Here is a 22,567-nt window from a genome sequence, read left to right as displayed (position 1 = left end):
GTTTAGGGACCCAGAAGTCCATTGGATTTGTGGGTCCTCACACTAGAAGGATCATTCCCTGAGAATCCCATGCTGGAAGAATCCTGTCCATCCAATCTTTTGGCATTTTGGGTTGCATGTTGGCTGTTGCTTTCATGCATTTCTTAACCATATACAGGCCATAGATCAAATGGTTAGAATTGACCCATCTACAGTTTCTGCATGGTCCATCCACAGTGGTATCCATGACATCAAATCAATTGCCTGGATCACTGAACTGTGGCATCACTCTTATGAATTGAAACCCAAGGATACCATGCACATCCTGTGGTCTCCATTATCTCAAATGTCCTTTTACGCTTGGGAGTTTGCAGAACCATTCTTCATACAGGCCAGGGAAAGGAAGGAATGCAGTGCCACCAACCCACAGTCAGTTGCCAAGAGCCCATTGTAATGGCCAGGCAATTACACCGCTGGACACGTCAAAGTTGCCAGATAGAGGCGCTCATGAGCCTTTGCATTCTCGGGCTGTGCAAACCTCGAACTTTGGTGGGAATGGCCAGGGGAAGCCTCCTGGTCGATCAGAGTTCATCCATCCCAGCCGCCCAAGCACGAGAAGGTTCCCCCACGACAATGGCTTTGCACTGTCACCAGTGGAGAGACTCGAGTTTGGATCTTTTGGGCCTTTACATTTGGGTGCTGCCACGCCGGAAGGATGCAAGCAGACAGATTCAGGTGCTGGACAACTTTCTCAGGACTCTGGATCAATGCTCCGAACGCTGGTGATGCCAAGACCGGGGTTGATTATGAACCCAGAAAGGTATGGAATTTCTATCTGGCTGGAGTACAGTGTGCATCTACCACTGGCTGCTACTCATCCACTCCTCACATGGCTGTATGGGAATCCATTTTGTCTAAATGTTGACCTGTTGTGGATGGAGCTTAGCCAGAAATCATGCTGACATGATTCTTAACATTTTCCTGTGAAATTGGGCCCCTAAACATTTCATTTCAGAGATGCTGACCTGTGGCTTCATTTCTGAAAACTGGGAGCCCCATGCTTCAGTAATCTAGACCATAATAGGAAAACTCTGTGGCTTTGCTCAATAACTAGGCCAGTGAACTCAAATTGATGAGATTTCGAGCCAATTTTCCATGAGACTTGGTTGTGATCCTGACTCAGCAGGACTCGTCAAGTCAACTCGGTGACTTGATTTACTCGAGTCACCTTGACACGAAGCAAGTGACTCGTTTGGGGGACATTTTTTTTTATAAAAAAGTAAGGAAAGTGATTTGAATGCAAGGCCTCTGGTGAAGGAAGCAGAGTCTCTAACCAACACGAAACGTTGCACATTCGCGTTTCTTCCACTATTTTTATATTTTGCGTATATATATGACTATAGGTATTTATAAATAATATTAATTTAATTATTAAATACCAAGTCAAGTGCAGACTTGTCCGAGTGTTCAAGTCAACCCTGCTCAACCGGATTTCAAGTCGAGTCGAGTTTTTGAACTATGATCCAGACCTCTGGTCTGTTCTGTCCTACTGTGGATAGACAATTCCTTTAAAAAAAATCTTCTCTGGGTCCTAGCATAACCTTTCAATTTGCAGCCTACAACTGGAATCTTCCAATCAGAGAGATTTTTGGGGCTTGGTCCATCTGCAGTGGCATGGAACAGAACAACGGCGTCTTGATTATGGGTTCTACTTGTCAGAAATGGAAAACCTTTGCATAGCTTTGGAACCTGATAATGAGGTTTGCTCGAATGCATCCCGACATCTTACAGAAGATACAACAGGACTCTAGCCGTTGGATTTGGATATTTTTTAATGACCCAAACCATTGGTTTGATAGGGCTTCCACTGAATGGGGCATGCCTGAGAAGAACTCTCAGATTGAGTATTCGAACCCTTTGATTATACAAAGGTTATGGTCACCATTCATTTTCAAAGCAAAAGAGCCAAATTATCTAAGGGTTAAATAATCTAATTGAGAGCTTTTATTTGTTGTCTTTTCACCGTATGTAGTGAGACTTGTCATATACAGTTTGGATCATTGGAAAATAACCCAGATTCAAAGGCTAAAGTATTCGATCAGACCTCCCGGATAATTCCTCTTTATTTCAACAGTTGATGATGTGATCATTGTTATGTTATTTTATGCTCCATCCACAATGGGCCTCATGATTTGGAGATATTGATTGGCATGCACGGATGCCAGGTGGATGAGTGTCTTTTGTTTTTGTTCCCCCTCTCCCCTGTTCTTGTTATGGATGACTATCAAAGATTTATTAGGGCCTTTTGGATTCATGTAAAGGAAACTTAGTTTCACATGAAACTAACTTTCCACTGTTTGGCAAGCCTTTCTTTGTGGAATTTGTGGGAAACATCTTTTCCAACTTTGTATCTTTGTTGGAAAATAAACAAATTTATTTTCCTGCCTCCATCTGTAATAAAGGCATTTCCTATGATGGAAGGAAAATGGGTTTCTCAACAGTTAAACCCAAATGTGCACCTATCCATCTTCAATCTCTTCATGTGCCAAATGAGCCATTGTCCATCTTTCAGCGTACACGTGCCACTATGCCATATGCACCACCATCCATCTTCTCTTGCACCCCACTTGTGCTAATGCCCCACATGTGCAACCATCCATCTTCTCTTGTGCACAACATGTGGTAATGTGCCACATGTATCACCATTCATCTTCTCTAGCGCCCCACATGCACCAATGTACATATGATATGCTAGATTTCAGGCTTAGATCACACCAATTTAGAAACAATCACACAAATTCCACATCCCACATGAAAATCCAAACATTCAATTAAAGGGGAATCTATGCGGGTCCAAGCCGACACAGGCTAGGACTGGACTAATAAAAATTATAAACCAAACGATGTCAAAGGGAAATAAAATCAACTACTCATGCATAAAAATTAGTCCCTAATCCAAGGGATTCCCTAATTTCAATTCAAGGAACCCTAAGGTGATAAAAAGAGGCAAATCAATTAGGGATCATGTAATCTAGGGTTAGGATTCATGAAAAATGGCTATGAGAGGATAAAAGAGGATAAAAACCTGAGCCAAAAGATGATCCCGCGTGTGGACAGCAACAATGGACCAGACGGACGTGCGTGTGATCCCGGCCGCATGTGTGTGGGGCCCACTATTCAGAAAAAGGCCACCTTAGCCCTGGTCGGCCAGGGATGGACTCCAAAACTCCCAAATCTCAGCTCGATCCGATGTACGGTTTGTGAAGTTTCAGCTCGCCTGCGGGCCGAAATCTGGAAACTTGCTGTAATGAAGAAATCTGATGCAACAAAAGGACAAATTCGAAGTACGGATGGTGAGGGAAGATGGAAAAAAAGGTGATGGAAGATGGGGATGAATGGGGATCGATGTAGCTTCGCACCACGGTAGTTAGCCCTTCGAAAAGAGAGGGCTTCGCACCCACTTTTGAATTCTTCCACAACTCACGAAGAGAGCAGAAAAATAAAGCGGAATTTTTTATTAACTTCTATGAATGATAAGAACTACAAGGGGTGCTTCTTTATAGGAAAAACCTTATACACAAAAACTCACACTATGTGCGACTCCTATTACTTAGCGATTAAGTAAACTAAAATAAAAATTAAATGAGTAAATCTAAATCGTTCAAGATGTTCTAAATAATAACAATAATCAAACCCTAAAATATAAAACCAATCTGCTGAGTGGGCCACGATCATGAGATCCCATGGTGGGCTTTTCTTGACTATCGGGCCACTTTTACGAACCAAAACTTGTCTTCTAGTTAGGAGGCCCTCTGCTAATGCCCCACATGTGCAACCATCCATCTTCTCTTGCGCACAACATGTGGTAATGTGCCACATGTATCACCATTCATCTTCTCTAGCGCCCCACATGCACCAATGTACCATGTGCCATCATCCATCTTCAATCACTCCAAATATGCCACATATGCCAATGGTGCCAATCTGCGCAAGTTCTGCCATCTTGCTTCAAGTGCTCAAATGTGTCAAATGTGCCAATGCACTCCTTGTGCCTCATGTGCAACTGTACCACTTCAAGAACCTCACATGTGCCATGTGTGCCACAATTCAGCTTCAAGCACCCACTTGTCTGGCATATATCACATGCTCATTGTCAATCTTCAAGCGTCCTACATGCAGTGTTTTAAATATCGACGATAGTGGCCGATATATCCCACAATATATCTTGTATCCCACCTGTGTGATACAAAATGCACAGATAGTGCCGATATATCCCAACTATTTGATCCGGTGAACATTTTTGATCCATTTTTTTAACTATAAATCACATTAATTCAGTGTTAAACGGTTACAAATTTATGATTCTTCATGTTTTCCATGAAAAATCATAGATTTGGAGCTTCATTTTTGAGATTTGGGAGAGATAGGGCAAGTTGCAGAAAATTGAGAAAAATTGAAATTTCTCAATTTCTCGCAAAGCAGTTGCAATCTTTTTATCCAAACACAAAATCAAACATGTATGTAACTTGATCTAATGATTCTTCTTTTGCTTTTGAATGTATTGCTTTTGTTTCCATACATGTCTTCTTATGTTTATAAATTATATGAATAGACTTTAAATATACTTGAATCAGTTCAGTTGGACAATGCATGTATTAGGACCCATACAAAGGAAACCCCTAGTATGTGCACTTTTTTTTTTCTATAAATGTTTTGATTTCTAAGTTTGTATTGATGTCTTTTTGAACAATCCTTGAAGTTTCCATGAAAAATTCGATCAATTTACCAATGTTCCCATGTTTCCCAACAACAACAATACATTACGTGATACAACCTATATATCCCATGCGATAACCAATATGTATCTATATCCCAAGGGTGCGATACACTACGCGATAACGATATTTAAAACATTGCCTACATGTGCCACGTATGCTAATCTAGAACATGCTAGTGACTATCTAGACATTTTCCCCAAAAAATTTTGTTTTGCCAAACAAAAAAATTGAAAATAGATCCCAAATTCTTAAGAAAATCTCGTTGAAAAACAAACAAAGAAAACAAGTTACCTTTCCCGCAAATTCCTGGAAATAAGATTTCCTGATAAACATTATTGCCTTTCCAATGCTTACCATGAATCCAAACAGTCCCTTAGCAGAAAATGAGAAATCACATCACATTTCCAAGTAGGAAGATTTACAACTGCAGGCTTACGGTGGTACTGGGAAGACATGGCACCCAAGTGATGTATACAAAACATCCAAACCGTCCTTCAGATGTGTGATCACATTTTAGAAAAAGAAATTGAGCCCAATCCAAAACTCATGTGGGCTACAGAACAGGGGACGAGATGAGAGGAAATGCTTACTCTTAACTTGAACCGGCACCCATCTGAGTTGAAAAGGCCTTATTATGGGCCATTTCCTTCATCCAGGTTCCCCCTCGAAATAAATAAATAAATGGTAATGGTAGGTGCCCACTTTCAACTCTTTCCCTGTGGTGTGGCCCACCTGAGCTTTGTGTACCGGGTGTACCTTGAGATCAAGCTTCTGATGTACAGGTTTAATGTCATGAATACATCACTTGGAACATCCTTCTGTTGGGTGCGACCGTAGTCTATGGTGGTAGCAGTACCACTGAAGCACGCCCCGTAAAAAGAAAATGGCAGAAATGCACGCCATGGTCCAGCCTATGAGAATTTCTTCGTTGTTGTTTGCTCGGAATTACTCTGTGCTATTTAAGTTTTTTTTTGAGTTTTTTTAAAATTTTTTTTAATTTGAATATGCAGGGCTCCAGAATCATTTCATCTGAAGGATGAAGACTTCCCTCCTTTATCTCTCTGAGTGGAGTGGAAAGGGTGGTCAAAATGTATAGAGATAAAATGGATGAGTAAACAAGAGAACAGTAACAATGCTAACAAGGTCCTACCTTTGAATCGAATGGCCTCGATTTGAAGCTGTAAAGGGCCTTTCTTTGGTTGTGGTGCTCAAGTTTTCTTTACATTTTCCTGATTCCTTTTTTTTTTTCTTTTCTAATCATCAGCCCCTTTTGATCAAGTGGACCACATACAGTATTCATTGCAAATATTTTGTGTCTTTTTTTTTGCCCCAGCTCAGCTTTACCCCCATTTGGGTGATAATTGACAAAAACTAGCCTTTACCCCCATTTGGGTGATAATTGACAAAAAACTAGCCTTTACCCCCATTTGGGTGATAATTGACAAAATACTAGCCTTGGTTTTAGTTGATATTACATGTTCTTTTGTTGTTTCATGTTATTTTTCTTTAAGAACTGCTCCAGTGCTCTCTGCACCCAATTCCATTGGGACACTTAGACATCCCAAACCATGGCTCTAGACTGTTCATCAGGTCCAATGCACATTTCATGGGTTACCATGCAAATATCACACTGATCTGACAAAACATTCACCATTCCATCAATGCTTTTTAGGATGAATTATTGAAACCATTGACATGTAGTAGGTGCAATCAGCAATTTGATCCATCTGTTTGTTAGGGCCCATCACAGGTTGCTTATAATTCTAAAGAATCACTTTTGTGAGGGAATTGTAACCATCTTATCCATGGGTGAAGTATGGCTGTAGAAGTAACGCCAAATCAAGGATAGATTGGATCATCCGTTTAGCTCGATTTTTGCATGGTGGCCTATTAAATGTGTTTTGATTTAGTGAACAGTCCAGATTGATTTATTGGAACGCTGAAGTGAGCCAATGCTAGTGCTCTGAGAGCACTGGATCATTTCTCTTCTTTGGATGAAGATGCATTTTTGGCAATTTCTGGAAGCCCATGTATCTAGTCTTTTGAAGGCTATGTTTGGATGTACTATCTGATTGAATTGCAATACTTAGTTCCACGAAATTGTGAATAAAAAGAAGGGGGCTAGACTTTTATGATAGCTGACAACCATTTTGAAAATGGTGGTGACCCATCTCACATGTGGAACCCAAGCACCACATCCAAAACGTAAGGCTCATTGTGGATGGGGCACGTCTCTAAAATTACATAGATCAAGCAATCCCAACCATCCCAAGTGTTGTCTATCAAATGGATGGTCTAGAGTAAAATAGCCATGAGTACATATCCAAGGGCAAAATCAGATGGTTGCTATCATCTCTGCCAGATTAATTTCTGGGTCATGGTCCATCCAAAATCAGGTCAGTGTTTTGGATGCTCCGGATTGGCACACAAATACACTAGATTTTAAATAGAGGTGATCTATGATTGAAGTCTTAAACAAATTGAAAAGGCTCGTTACAGTTCCCTAGTTTGTTCTTTAACTGCTCAGATCCGGCCGTTTTGACGTTGAGGTGGCTTGTTTTGCTGATGTTGCAGTGCCTGATTGGTTCCTTTTTCCAGGCCCAGGGAGTAATAGTTACTAATGATATTCATTTGTTGGTGAAATAGCTAATCCGAATCTGTTGCCAAAGGGATGATAGGCTGAGAGTGATTATGGGATCAAGATATCAGTGTCCAGATAATGTTCTATAATGAGCTTGTGGGCCCATGTAGTTGAACTGGAGGCTGGCCACTCTATTCCGTTTGCGCCAGTTTGGAACAAAGCTTAACTTTCAGTTAGGCAGATTTAGATAGTTATGAGCAAATGTACCAAATGCTACGAAATTTGGCAATGTGAAAATGTACAGAAAATATGTAGACGTGTGCCAAAACTGAAGCCCGAGCTCGAGCAATGGTCGAAGCATAGTCCAAAGCAGTACCAATTTGCATGAATTATGCCACGGAATTGACCCAAATTGGTCCGACAGAGCCCAATACAGGAGCTATATGAGCCATATTGGTGATGCATAGCATGATGAAATAGGCAATATGGACTACATTGATTTAAGACCTTAGGCTCAAGGCTTGTATTATTGTAGAGTGGGGCTTGAGCTTACCTTGACATGGCCCGTGCTTGGCCAATTCAAGATCTCTATCCAAAAAAGGGAGAAAAGGTTCCCTTACTAGCTAACAACTTGAATCTCATTTACCCAGGTAAACACTACCTCCAAACAGGTTAACCAACTCTCTCTAGACCAGGATTCCTTCCACATGCAAACAGTGCAGCATCGATGGTCGGAGCCCAACAGAACGAAATGTCAGGATGCTGATTTGGGATGCATCCAAGCATACCATAAAACACATTCCTGGCAAGGTCTGAAGTATCAGCCAGGACTGTTGAGTATCAGGCATTGGTCATTACCAGTGTCGTCCATGGAACAATACAGCTGTATTGGCCCTAAACATCTCGATACAGGGTTATATGGCCCCATATTGATGATGAATGATACGATAGGCCAAATCGAGTTTTGAACCATTAATCTTGCCAAGTCCCGAAAACACATGCAAGGATTGATTTTCACAACGTAAGCAATACACAAATGCCAAATCAATCTCCATGTGATTGATATTCATGCAAAGGTTAACAACAGCTAAAATACATCTAGAGACTGAGCGCATGCACGTCTACATTGCAGAGTAGGAGGCCTTGTGGGGAGTAAGGACAAACATTTCACAGGCATGGGACTCCACTTTCCTTCCAAAAGATCTCACCATATTTCCCGATATATCTTCATGCTAGAAATTGGAAAGAAAAAGACATCGGTGTTGGTATTTTCATCAAGAAAAATAAAGGGAAAAGAAGAAAATGCGACAGGAAACATGTATGCTATATGCAGAGGACAGATCCACTACAAACGTTTACAAATCAACATGTGGGACCCATCATAAAGTTTTAATTACGTTCAACCCATCTATGATTTGCACTCCATAATTTTCCGAGTGGTGCCCAAAAATCAGGCAACTCCAAAACTCAGGCGGCCCACATGAGAGGGAACAGTTGGGATGATGATGTACCCCATTAAAAAAGTAACAGATTGTGTTTGGGGCCGACTATGTTTTGTATATTCTTTCCAAACCATTCAGAAGATGCACCTGACCAGGATGGATCGACACCCAAATAGCCGGGCCATTCAAGAAAGCAGGTGGGCCACAACACATGATTTAATGAGTTTAGGCATGATTTTACATATGGTGTGGACCACCTGAGTTTTGAGATACAAGGAGACTAGGAAGGACCTCATATGATGGACGGATTCAATGTCTTTAAACACCATGTTGGAACCCATAGTGACTTCTACGTTAAGCTTAATCCAGAAACATTTGTATTAGATCCAGCTTCTCTTATATGCATGCATGCAAGTAAATGTAACCTTGCATATCTGCTTGTGTATGCATTCTCACCTTCCACAGATCTCGTACAGAGACACGGATGGTAGGGTCAAGGCCGAGCATCTCCCATTTGGCTGTGACAGTGGTGGCTTTTGCACATCGATTCCAAAGGACAATCACCAAGCGTTGTCCCGATAGAGGACCTGCCCACACCTGAAACCACAAGGCGAAATAATCTATGAATGCCGTGTCTACAAGAAAATGAGTTTGGCCTGACTATGGTTCAAAGAGGCCTGCAAAGGCTACTTGGGAATATCCTACTTGCGAGCATACATCCAAGCTTGGTGTTGTCCAGGCCATTCATCAAGTAGATCCCACCATGTATGTGTCCCCCTCCATTAATTCATGCTGATCCAGTCATTAGGTGGGCCATGCGCGTTGGAAAAATGGATGGTTTAAAGGATTGACCAACTGACACATGGGCCCCACCTGATGAATGAACCTAAATTTTAGTCAAGCACGAGTGGCCTACATATTTCTTTAGTTCGGAATAATATAACCTAGCAGTTTACAATGAAAATTTAATCTCATGCACTTGTGCACATGTAGGAATCTCTGCATTGTGGGGGGATACAAAATGAGAACTGGCACTGCAGTTTTTCCAAGACCATGCCCAACAGCTGAGGAAAACAAAATGCCTGGGCTGTGGTACTAAAAATAATAGTACAAGATAGTTTGCAAACCCAGACTCAGATCATGACTGGGTCGCTCATTGGGTAAAGTCAACCTAGCAAGTCCCGAGCCAGCCGGGTGGGCCATAAATGATAATAATAATAATAATAATAAATGATTATATTGTCTGATCTTCTTCTTCCTTTCCTCATATTTGCCTGACTTGGCTGACTTGTTGAAATCAGACGGAGTTAGCCGAATTTTGAGTTGACCCAGGAAAACAAAGCTCGAGTTACCTGCAAGCCAGGGTCCATGACCTTGCCAGGTTGACTCAGGCAAGTCCTGAAATTGACCAGCCTAGTTTGCAAATTATGAGTAGAAGAAGGAGAACCTGGAGGCAATCACCAACTCCTTCAACTGCAACTTTTCTTCCTTGAACACCAAGAGGGTCTGCAGGAATACCAAAATACATGCCATGATCAGTTGGTCCCAACACTCCACTGAAACAATTAGAAAACATAGGATTGCAGGAAATATATATATATACAGCTCACAAAAGGGATGTAGATGCTATTAGACTCCTGCCAGACCAGTGTCTCCCTGAGCCTAGGCCCATTTATTTTTTGGGACCTGAAAATCAGGTTTGGACCTGCCTGGTCGGGAACAGAACTATCTCAATAGGAAAAAAATGAACTGCTATTTCTAAACCTGTCCCACTAATTTATCAGGCCTGAATATACTAGGTCCAGACCTGGTCTACTGGCCTAAAAAGGAGTTGCTGGCCAGCTCTATGCAGGATTGGACTGGAATCTCAACAGGCCAACTCGGCCAATTGAAAGCCGTAGTTACTGATCTTGGTGTTTTCTAAGCTAGATGATACACAGTGTTAGGAACCTAACCAACATGCCAAAAGCCTGAGAACCGATGAACATGCCAAGCTAGGCCCTTTAAACCATTGGGGTAACTCATGTGGCTTCTTTTTACAGGTAGACAAAACCAACAGCCCTTTACTGCTCAGGGAGGGCATGGCTGCTGCACTCTGGTTGTCTACGCAGTCCTTTCCACACCATGGCAGCATTTACTCTGGTCCAGGTTGCCCTTTTATACGCCGTCCCTTCTGTGATTCATACACGGGAAGTGGTGTTGGCTCTTACACCAATTTTTAAGAATCTAACCAATATGCCAAAAGCCCAGGACTGATGGAGGGCGTCGAGCTAGGCCCTTCAAAATAATCATAACACCACCGGGAAAAAGAAAAAAAAAAGGAAGAAGAAGAAGAAGAAGAAGAAGAAGAGTTCAAAGCATGGAATGCTACCAAATCGATTTGATTTGAGGCTAGTCTTAATGGAATCACAATTTCAAAATGGCATTAAGCAGGAGCAAGGGCAGGCTCAGGAGCAGGAGCACGGGCAAGATTTTGAAATGGGGCCGACACCTTGGATAGAAGATTCCTAGTCCTCTGCTGGGGTCCATTGATCAATCACACACCAGAGACCTCAAAATCCATCGGTCACATTTCAATCAAATATATAATGAACATAACAAAGAAAATCCATAGTAAGCTGTAATAAGTGAACAATGAAAGGGAGTCACCTTGGTTAACGGCAATCACCTCCTTGTTGGTTAGAATCTCCATTGTTTCTGCAGTCATGTTTCTTATATCACAACCAACCAAAAGAGGAGCCTGCACAAGCATTAAGTTTGTAATAAGATCATTATAATAGATGGAATTAATCTTGAACTATCTATTTGCGCCGAGCATTGGGGTATGAGCATCCTGCACCACCAAATCCACAATGGATGATATTGTAGAATGAAGCTATCTAGCTGAACCATAATATAGAAGACTTCTTGATTAAAGCCTGACACATGGAAGGTAGGGAAGTGGACCCAGACAAGTCCGACTAGTGGGTTGCGTCCTTGGATGGTCCATGGTTGAAAACCACGAGGCTGAAATGATCCTAACCATCTAATAGGTGGACTCCAAATGGACTTAAGAATAAAAATGGTGGGTAGGCTACTGCAAGAGTATGGAACTCTAGTTCATTCCAGAATCTAGAGTCAGTTTTAAGTTGGGTAACTACAACAAACAAGATTCTTTGGATAATGTGAAGACTGAAGATGTAGAATGCCTTTTCCCTATATGTGTGTCATATGCAGAAAGGAGGAATCCATTAACCACTAGTTCATTCATTGCTTGGTGGCGGAAGATTTGGGCCTATGTTCTAAGCAATGAGAGGGTTTTAAACAAAAAGGTTAGCAGGCAAATTTTAACAGGAAAAGCAATAGCAAAGAACGTCCGATCCATGTGTTTTTCAACCATGGGCCATCCATCGATAAGACCCTTAGATGGAAAGTCTGGAATTTGGATCCACAACCCCATCTACATTTAGGGGTGGCAATGGGCCGGGCTACCTGGCCTTGAAGGGCTAGGGCTTGGGCCACTAAACTTGGCCCGAGGGTTGGGCTAGGGCTTGAAATCTAGACCTAATGTTTAGGCTGGGCTGGGTCGGGGCCAATGATAAATAGCTCGGCCCACCCAACCCGGCTCATCTTGTTTCCTTAGTGTATACTATATAGTACATTAGTAACGTAGATTATAGAGTTTATTTGCTAGGGCATATGGCAATATGAAGAACTGTGGTACTCTAGCAAAGTGTGATGGATGATACATAGGCACTTATAAACTGTACAATTGGTCAGTGTTTTAAATAGCTATGCTATGTAGTGTGTAACTTACACTACGTAGTGTAGCTTAGCCTTAATGTTGCGTAGCTCATGAAAATAGCTTAAGTTACATGTAGCCTGCGCTAGATGATAATCTGCATACACTACACGTTACATAGACTACGCTACACGCTATGTAGCTCACATTAAAATTTATTTTTCACTACAACATTAAAATCAATTATTGTTTTCAATGATTTATTACATTTTTCTATTTTCAATCAAATTAGTTAATTTTTCAATGCTTTTAGTAAATCTAATATTAAATCAGTTTCATTGCTTTCTTAACGTTTACACTTAATCATTACCCTATATTATTTTAGGTTGAGTTTAGTTGCACCAAATATCATGAAATATTGTTAAATTTTATTATTAATTAATCTAATTTGGTCCAAAATATCATGAAATTGGTGCGCAACCTTGATTAAAAATCTAGAAGTAGCATGTAGCTTACAGTACACACAATGTAGCTTACGCCTCATGCTTCAGAGGAGTGAACACTACGCTACACGCTATTCGCTATTTAAAACATTGCAATTGGTTAACCCCACTCCAGGGCGAGGGCCAAGGCTGGGGCCTCTTTAGTCCATTAGGGCTTGGGCCAAGGCTTAGAGCTCTAGAGCTGGGCCACGGCCAACCTCAGCCCGTTCTCTCCTTTATCTGCATGTATAAGGTAATTAACTACTAATGCACAAGTGCACTCAACACAAAACAAGCTCAAAAGGCTTAACAAGGACTTCCATGTTTCAGAGGCCAGTTAGGTGAACTAGGGCTTTTCTTTTTAATATATAACTCTCAAAACGACTATAGTGTTGCTCTCTTTTCTTTCTCACAAACTGTGTACATGTGGAAGAACGGAAACGAACTGTAATTTAGCAGCTACCTATATTACACCACCTGGTGTACCAACTAATTGGTTTGCTTGGTTCGATGCATTTTAGCAAATTGGTACAAGAACATACCACATTGTTGTACAGGCATACATGGAATGTTGGTCTTTCCAAATCACGAGATCCATGATCAGGACTAGGGATGGCAATGGGCCGAGATGTCGGGCCCAGCCTGGCAGCCTAGCCCAAGGTCCAGTGATTGGGCCTCTAAACTTGGCCAGAGGGCGGGCCTGGGTTTGAAATCTAGGCCAACAGTCCGGGCTAGGCCAAGGCCAATGATGAATGGCCCAGCCCGGCCGGGTCCAATCATCAAGGGCATATTTGATTTTCCAAACATTTGGTAATTACACTGCAAGTGAGTAATAATTATTTCACTGGGTAATTACAGTGTTGTTATCAATGTTTGATTTGACACTTACTTTTTTGAGCTCTAAACCCAAGGAGACTGAAATATATGTGGGGCCCATCATGATGTCTGTCTTATCCACACCGTCCATCTATTATGCCAGCTAAATTTAGGGCTTGACCGAAAAAATGAGGCTGATACAAAGCTCAAGTAGGCCACACCACGAGATTTAGGGAATCGAACATCTACCGTTAAAAACGTATCAGTGCCAATGTTTCCTTTAATGTGGGCCACCTGAGTGTTGGATCAGCTTCATTTTTTGGCTCATGCCTTAAAATGTTACGCTAAAACTGATGGACGGCTCAGATATATCATATATATCATGGTGGGGCCCAGAAATTTAAACCAGTCTTTTTTACTCGGTTTTCAAGACAGAATTGCAAGTGCATTTTCAAACACGTGAAGTAGTAATAATTACTATTTCCCATTGCATTTACATGCGATTTGGAAAATCAAATAGGCCCCAAGTGTATCACTATTATAGAAAAGAGTGGACAGTTTGAAGGCACCTACCTGTCAGCAGTCGCATTCAACATACATGCGTGAGTTAAAAGCTTTTGTGGACTCAGGGTCATGTTTCTACCATCAGCAACCATTTATATGATGCGAAGGGATAATGTGAAGAAAAAAAATCCTTAGATTTGGACTATTTCAAACCATTGATCATGAAACTCCTTGCCTTACTGGGCCGACCCTGACCCAGCACCACCACGTAGAGCTAGGGCCAGGGTCAAGGCCTTTTCAGCCTGATTAGGGCCAGGGCAGCCCATTGCAACCCTAGTCAAGATACTTTAATTCCTCTAAGCTGAAAAGTGCAATAATCTTCATATATGCTCAACCAAACCCACAAACACATTACTTGTTAAAAGGGGATATTGCTCCAAGAAATAGAAAGCTTCAACCACATCAGTTTCAGTGCAAGAAATGCATGTATGCAAATTTGAAGCAAATCACCTTCATCAAAGCCCAAATGCTAAAATGCGCACGATATTCCTGGTAAGTCATTCCTCCATTACCAACCTCTAACATATCCGGATCTACAAATGAAGTTCAACAGGATATATTAGCATGTAACATTAACAATAGGCAATAGCATTTACTGAAAGTACTGCATTATTACCATTCCATCCGCCAGGACCAGCATATGCTGCCCATTTGTCATTCAGATCGGCAAGTGTGGTCATGCTAAAAGAAACAAGAAAGGCTGATGAATACAAGACATCCAAAGCCACTGAAATCAACCAATATGATCTTTGCTAACCCAAATGAGGCCAGATGTGACAAACCATGCATTGTAGGTGGCACATGTTTGGAACATCCACCCGTGCATCAAGTGGGCCCCGCCATGTGGATGACCTGACCAGGAAATCAGGCCCATCAACCATGGTTTAAATACTCGGCCCAACTCGTTTGGCCCTGAGTGTCTAGTTGCAACTTGTCTGAGTCAAGGCTGAATTGGAGGGTGACTCGTGGTATCAAACCAGATCAAATCCAACCAAGTCCCAAATCGAATCAAACTCGGCCATGTCTTAAAACGACGTGGTGAACTCATCAGGCCAGCTATACATGTACGGAAAGAATCAACGGTATAAAAAGCAGCCAACAGCGCACTTTCACATGCATCGGTGACCCACCTGATGAATGGACAACAGCTTGATTCTTGGGCCAAGACATTTACATGATGGGGAAACAAGATGCACAGCTCGGATTTCCACATGTGCCAGGTTCACATGTGTGTGTGGAGAGGCTGCTTGCAGGCTTAGCTGTGAATGCATGTGGAGATGAATTTCTCACCTTGCCCACGAATCATTGATGTCATTCGTTGTCCTCCAACTATTTCCAACCTTCCCCGCCCATAATGCCGGGTCATCCTCACCCCTACAAATAAGTAAATCACACAACATAAATCTTTTGATGGATTTACATCTGGAAAACATCGTTGGAAAGTCTGAATAAAGCAAGAATCGCAATTACCATTCACAAATCGAGTAAAAGATGGTCCGGCCAGTTGCATTTAGTGCATCCTGCATTGGAGGGTACCTGGAAAATAATGAAATTGCACTGAATTGACTTGCAAAATAGACGAAACCATTCCCAAACAGTATGTTGTAAGAAAACTGGGATATGACTGGAAAAGTAAGGATTGAAGAAGAGGTATAACCGCTTCTGTGGTTTGATCCCCAAGTTGAAACAGTTGTCATACTTCAAATAATCGACACCCTGAATGACATGACAGCAGAAAAAAATTGAAATAACAGAAGATGGTCATGATTGTAATAATGGTATGCAACTTTCTAATCTAACTTCTCATTCAAACTTTCCATCTACAGTCCAAAATAAATCACTGCATAAAGAAACAAAAAATTATATGATCCACAATCTGTGGAGGATGATCGTTTTTCAATTTGTATGTGGGGCCCACAGTTTGGAGATCCAGATTGTTGATCTGACACCCATGGTAGATGAACTATGGCCAAAAATTCTCAAAGGAATGACCTTAACTTCTTTGTTGGCAACCCGTATATAATTACAGCAACAGTCCATATTCAACTGTAAAAATGCTAAACACTGGATGGCTACGATCTTCCGGTCTCAAACATTTTTCAGGCATTGCCATTCCAAGGTGTTGGGTCTATCATATCAATGGTTTGGATCACTGAATCATGGGTCCCACCTGTACAAACTGTAGTCCCAAGGATACTAAAAGCATGTCCTTGGGCGATGATCAGACAGTCATTCAAACAAAACCCTTTGCACATCCGAAGAAAGGCAGGCATTTTTGTTTTGCATATTTCTTATGGAAAAATCAGCATCCATACCCACGAAGCAAACATTTTGGCATCATCGCTTTCATGGAAGATAGATCCGGGTCGAACTTGACATGTGAAAGCCCTGAAAGTTTCATATCATTTAAAAATGAACAAACGGAAACAAGATAATAGATTGATTTTAATATTAGTAGACTGAATAACGATGATCATTTTTCAATTGGGTATGACTAGGGTGATATCTGACTCATCGACTGTACACATAGCATACATGTATTATAATCTGGGCTGTTGGATGGAGCAATAGCTGAAATCAAAATGTTAGGACAATCTTAATCATCTAAATCTAATTTCACCCACTGAAACTTCCAACCATTTTACATTTAATCATCCATTCAATAGATCCACCAGCTGGATTGTTAAGCCGTTCAATCCATGTGCTTCCCCGCAATTTGGATGTCTGGTTGTCATGTATGTATGCCACGTCTGAGATGGATAAATCACCACCATCTTGAGAACAGTGGTGAACTATCACCAGAGTCTTGTCATTTTCAATTACATCAGAAAAGCACTTGTAGTATACCATTATCTAAATAGCTTAGCTAAGTGCACATGCATGTGCAGTAAAGCTCATCTTCATGCTAACATGTGTCGGCATGGCACAATAGGTCTAAGATCCAATCCACCCATTAGAGCAGCACCACTATAATGATGCCCTGGCCCAAATCAGGTTGATCCACCATCCGGTGGACCACAGTTTGCAAAATAAATGTATGGCTCTGAAAAACTTGGATGAAGTTTTCTAACCTATCCACCTGTTTCCTATATTGGGGCCCACATGCTCATTGGACCAGATTTTTTATTTGGGAAAACATGTATGAGATTGGACCAACCTAATGGTTGGATTAGATCTCGTGCATATGTGCCGTGCCAGCATGCCTATAGTGTGTAAACAAGCTTTATTGCACACGTGTGTGCACTTAACAAAGCTTCTAACTAAAAATTCAAACTTCTTTACCAGATTGAAGAAACTATCCTACCCGGCATCAGAATAAATACCAAGCTTGAGGCCCTTTTCATGCACATAGTCAGCGAGAGCTTTAATGCCAGACGGAAAAGTCTCAGGGTTTGGTTCCAATTGCCCCTGCAACATAAATCTAAGAATAATGAAAATGGAGAATTTTTATTTTTTTTACAGAGAGACCAAAAGAAACTCTATTAAAGAACAGATAAGACAGTACAAGTCAGAGATCTTTTTTTTAAAGGATAATGTCTGTTTTACCAAAAAGCTGCATGATAAATATCAAAACAGCAAATAGTACAACTGAATTTACAGCCCAAATTGCAACCCCCATTTACATCCCAAACAAGGATGAAATTTTATTTGATGGAGTTGCAACGTTTGTAGCGGATTCCACGTCTGCACGTTTGTGGCATGCGCACCTAGGCCACATGAGTGAGCGGGGTATGAAGGTACTTCTCGATCGTAAGTTAATTCTTAACTTTAAAAGCTTTAATTTGGATGTATGTGAGCATTGCATATATAGAAAACATTTGAGGTTGTGTTTTAAAACAGGAAAACATGTCAATAAAGGGCAACTTGATTGCGTGCATTATGATGTGTAGGGGCCATCGCCCGTTGTTTCTGGACGAGGATTGTCTTACTATGTCACATTTATAGACGGCATCTCTAGGAACATTTGGGTTTATATTTTGAAACATAAATCCGATGTATTTGCCATTTTCAAGATATGGAACAAGATGCTTGAAAAACAGACGGTGAAAAGTAAAAGTTCTGAGGACAGATAACGATGAGAAATTTACTTCAAGAGAATTTAATCGGTATTGCAAGAATGAAGGAATAGTTAGGAACAACACAGTGAGGCATACGCTAAAGTAGAATGGTGTAGCAAAACGTATGAACCAAACTCTTTTGGAAAAGGTTCAGAGTATGTTAAGCAATTCTAGGTTGGGAAAGAGCTTTGGCTTAAAGCTATTTCTACAACTTGTTATCTGGTGAATAGGCATCCCTCTACAGTTATTGATTGTAAAATTCCTGAAGTATGAAGTGGTCAGGCAGTTGATTACTGGGGTTTGAGGTTTTTTGTTGTGATGCTTATTCTCATGTACCGTCTGTTAAGAGAGATAAGTTGGGCCAAAGAGTTTAAAAAAAAAAAAAAAAAAAGTGCACCGTTCTTGGCCATAGTGATGGGGTGAACGGTTACAGATTGTTAGACCTTTCTTCAAAAAAGATTATTATTAACCGGGACATCAAATTTGACAAGGGTTTCTTGTTTCAGAAAGATGAGCAAAAGAAAATTGAAAAGTCAATTGTTGATGTGGAATTAGACAAGGGTGAGACACTTGAGAAACTTAAGCTGCAAGTTGAGGTACAAAACAGGTGGAGCCTCCTCCTGTCAGGAGAAATCCACCGAGGGATCGCAGGTTACAGTTGAGATACAGGGATAACTCTAATGTTGCATTTTCTCTCATTACAGATGAGGGGCATCTATCTACTTTCCAAGAAGCTTTAAAAGATAAAGATGCAGAAAAACAGATGGTAACTATGCATGAAGAGATGGATTCTCTGTATAAAAATCAAACGCGGGAGGTAGTTGAGCTACCCGTTGAGATGAAGGCGATCATGTGCAAATAAATATTCTGGAAGAAACTGGTTAGGTACAAGGCTAGATTGGTAGTGAAGGGATATGCTCGGAAGGAAGGTGTTAGCTTTAGTGAGATTTTTGCGCCAATGGTAAAGCATGCATATATCAGATTTAATTTGGCACAGGTTGCCCAATACGATATGGAATTAGAACAATTGGATGCTAAAACTACATTTCTACATGAGAAATTAGAAGAACAAATTTACATGAAATAACCAAAAGGATCTGAGGTATAGGGAAAGAAGGATCTTGTTTACAGTTTAAAGAGATCGTTGTACAGCCTAAAACAATCGCCTAAGTAGTGGTATAAGAAGTTTAATTCTTTCATATTGAGCCAAAGTTTTACTATAAGTGAATTTAATCATTGTGTTTATTTTAGAACACTAAGTGGCAGTGAATTTATCATTCCAGTGTTATACGTTAATGATATGTTTATTGTCAACCAAAGCATGTCTGAAATCAACATGTTGAAGGCTTAGTTATCAAAGTCGTTTGAAGTGAAAGATTTAGTGGCATTGACATACACAGGACAGGGAGAGGAGCAGGTTATGGTTGTTTCAGGAGGAGTATCTTGAGAAGGTTCTAGTCAAGTTCGAACTGAAAAAGGCAAAACCGATTAGCACTCCCCGTGCTACTCACTTTCGGCTTTCTTCATAACTGTCCTACGTCAGATGAAAAAAAGTGGTATATGTCTCGTGTGCCCTATTAGAGCGTAGTTGGCAGTCTTGTGTATGCCATGGCCTGTACGAGACATGATATTTCACATGCAATTTGTGTTGTGAGTAGATACATGTCAAACTCTGGCAAGCAACATTAGAAAGCGGTGAAATGGTTACTTCGTTATATATGAGGTACGATAGACTACGTCTTGTATTTTGGAGATTCAGATAAGAGACTCGTGGGCTATGTTGATTTGGATTATGCAGGAAATGTGGACAATAGAAGGTCTACTTCCGGTTAGTCGTTTATGCTAGCGGGTGGAGCTATCAATTGGATGTCTAAGCTTCAGTTTGTGGTTGTACTTTCCACTACCGAAGCTGAATACATGGTAGTAACGGAGGCATTCAAGGAAGTTGTTTAGTTGAAGGGGATGATGAATGAGTTGGGGCTTCACTAAGAAGTCGTGCCTGTGCATTGTGACAATGAGAGCACGATTAATTTGGCGAAAAACTCGGGATATCACTCCCGTACTAAGCACATTAATGTTCGTTATCACTTTATCCGGCAGATGCAAGAAGAAGGAGATGTTACTCTTGAGAAGATTCACACCAGTGAGAATCTGACGGACATGCTTACGAAGGTCGTACCTGCAGAAAAATTCAAGTTTTGCTCGACTTCTCTGGTCTTAGCAAGAAACGAATAGAGACGGTGTGTACACGAAGCAATGTTGGTGATGCTTAGAAGAAAATTGGCGTGACAAGGAAGTGATTTTGCTATCAAGGTGGAGATTGTTAAAATTATAACACCAAAATCACCATGGGTTTATTCACTTTTATGAGCCCATATGACCTGTGTTTCACATGCTAACAAGGCCCAAGTGTTAGTGGACCCTTGGAGGGGTATTTTTGACAATTCCCCCTTGAAATGGTGGCTTCTAGATTACGTTATGTTAGGGTTAAGGGAGAGTTGCGAATTTTGATTATTTTGGGTGTTTTAAGAGCCTCCAAGGGGAGAGAGCTAGGGCTTTTTGCTGTAAGTTTTCTCCATTCCTGTAATCTTCTCTGAATAATAGATTGATCGTCGTTTTGTGCTGTAGTTTTTTTCTCGCAAGGGTTTTCCACGTATAAATTGTGTGTTCTGTGTGACGTTGCTTGGATTTTTAGTTTTCTCTTGTTTGTTTCAATCCAGATAAAGGTGCTTCCGCAGGGCCGGTTCTCCAACAATATACTCCAATCCTCTTAAAGTGTTATAAGTTATAGACAGCTCCAGGCTACATTCGTTCACTTGAACAATCCATTCGGTCTATTTGAACTGTCCGTCAAGTCTAGAACACATTTGGCAGGTATCATACAAAATTATTTCTGATTGAATAATACAACCCATCTTTGATTTAGCCTTATTTCCCACAACCATCCATTTTCAAAGCCATGGTTCGGATGGTTCCAATTGCCTAACAAAAGTGATTATTTAGAATCATAAGCAATCCATGACAGGCCCTAATAAATAGATGGATCACATTGTTGATTGAAACTACTTCTGTGTGGATTATCTTTGAACATCCATCTTAAAGAGCATTGATCAAATGATTCATATTTGTCAAATCAGTGTGATGTTTGCATGATAGCACATGAAATATGCATTGAACCCAACAAACAGTCTAAATTGATCGATTGGACTAAGTTTTGCAATGCAATAGGAGCAATAGAACTTATTGTGCTCTGAGAGAAATTGAGCATCTCTCTCAATAAAAAGTGAATGGAAAAAGGAAAAAAAAAAAAAAGGCTACAAAAGAGAAAGGAATCCCCCATCTTTTAAAATAAATAATAATAATAATAAAGACAAGGAAAGATTCCCTTCTAGCCAAATCATCAGCAACATAATGAATATCCCTACACACATGAGACTGAGATAGTTCACTTCATCTCCCTAATTTTTGCTACCCAACATGCAAAAGCCAAAAAGGAAAAGTGCTTGCGGATGAAGCCCATCTAATGACATTAGCCCAAATTACATTCAATAATAGGAGCATGCAAGCGTTTGAACTATTTTGTTCCTTACAAAAAGCCCTCACTCAGCCACGTTCGAACACGAAACCCCAATGGGACCAAAAAAAATGAGGTGCGTACCACCAAGGTCATCTCCGCCAATTCTTGATCCCAGCTGGCACAAGATTTCCTAGAGCTCCCATTAAAATTGAGCTTCCACATTCCCCTGGGAGGAGACCACATGTGGCGAAACACAGTTGTGGCAACCATCCTCTATGACCTCAATCCAACCTATTTGTAGAGAGCATGAAGCCCAGCCAGTGATCTTCTCTATGACACTCTCAGCCACCAAAGACATGCCATCATTCCTGTTCCTGAAGGCACAATTATTTCTCTCCCTCCATAGCGACTGCCAGATTCCTCCTCTCATGAGCACATAAAACATCCATTGGCAATTACTCTTTCTCAAGTTTGGACATGGTCCAACATGAGGGTTTTATCAATCCCAGAAACCCACAGGGGACAATTTCACAAGTAAGGTAATAGGAGCTCTGAGGTCTGAGCCAATCCTATCCCATTACCATAATGTAGAAGGAGATTCCTGTGAATGAGCAGAATCCATGCCCAAT

General features: G+C 40.9%; 2 protein-coding genes across 4 annotated transcripts in view; one reads left to right on the top strand and one right to left on the bottom strand.

The window, feature by feature from the left end:
* The window catches only part of LOC131253574 (uncharacterized), a 28,382-nt gene extending 22,372 nt beyond the window's left edge, over positions 1–6,010 (top strand). Inside the window, exons 8-9 of one of the 2 annotated variants that reach the window (XM_058254620.1) lie at positions 354–799; positions 5,768–6,010. In XM_058254620.1, coding sequence (XP_058110603.1) covers positions 354–799; positions 5,768–5,822 — 501 coding nt within the window. In that variant the 3' untranslated portion in view covers positions 5,823–6,010. The other variant, XM_058254621.1, reaches the window with a different exon arrangement.
* A 2,306-nt stretch (positions 6,011–8,316) lies between these two features.
* Positions 8,317–22,567, bottom strand: part of LOC131253576 (alpha-galactosidase 3) — a 33,604-nt gene continuing 19,353 nt past the window's right edge. For both annotated transcript variants that reach the window (XM_058254622.1, XM_058254623.1), the window contains 11 exons: positions 17,668–17,771; positions 16,679–16,751; positions 16,021–16,079; positions 15,834–15,899; positions 15,654–15,737; positions 14,980–15,044; positions 14,814–14,896; positions 11,430–11,520; positions 10,228–10,286; positions 9,237–9,377; positions 8,317–8,570 (listed from right to left, as the gene is read on the bottom strand). In XM_058254622.1, coding sequence (XP_058110605.1) covers positions 8,460–8,570; positions 9,237–9,377; positions 10,228–10,286; positions 11,430–11,520; positions 14,814–14,896; positions 14,980–15,044; positions 15,654–15,737; positions 15,834–15,899; positions 16,021–16,079; positions 16,679–16,751; positions 17,668–17,771 — 936 coding nt within the window. In that variant the 3' untranslated portion in view covers positions 8,317–8,459. The remainder of the gene's footprint in view (positions 8,571–9,236; positions 9,378–10,227; positions 10,287–11,429; positions 11,521–14,813; positions 14,897–14,979; positions 15,045–15,653; positions 15,738–15,833; positions 15,900–16,020; positions 16,080–16,678; positions 16,752–17,667; positions 17,772–22,567) is intronic.

Source organism: Magnolia sinica, chromosome 8 (assembly GCF_029962835.1).
Source record: "Magnolia sinica isolate HGM2019 chromosome 8, MsV1, whole genome shotgun sequence".
NCBI classification, from domain to species: domain Eukaryota; kingdom Viridiplantae; phylum Streptophyta; class Magnoliopsida; order Magnoliales; family Magnoliaceae; genus Magnolia; species Magnolia sinica.
Note: the sequence above shows the minus strand (reverse complement) of the source record. Positions and strands in the feature narration are given on the sequence as shown.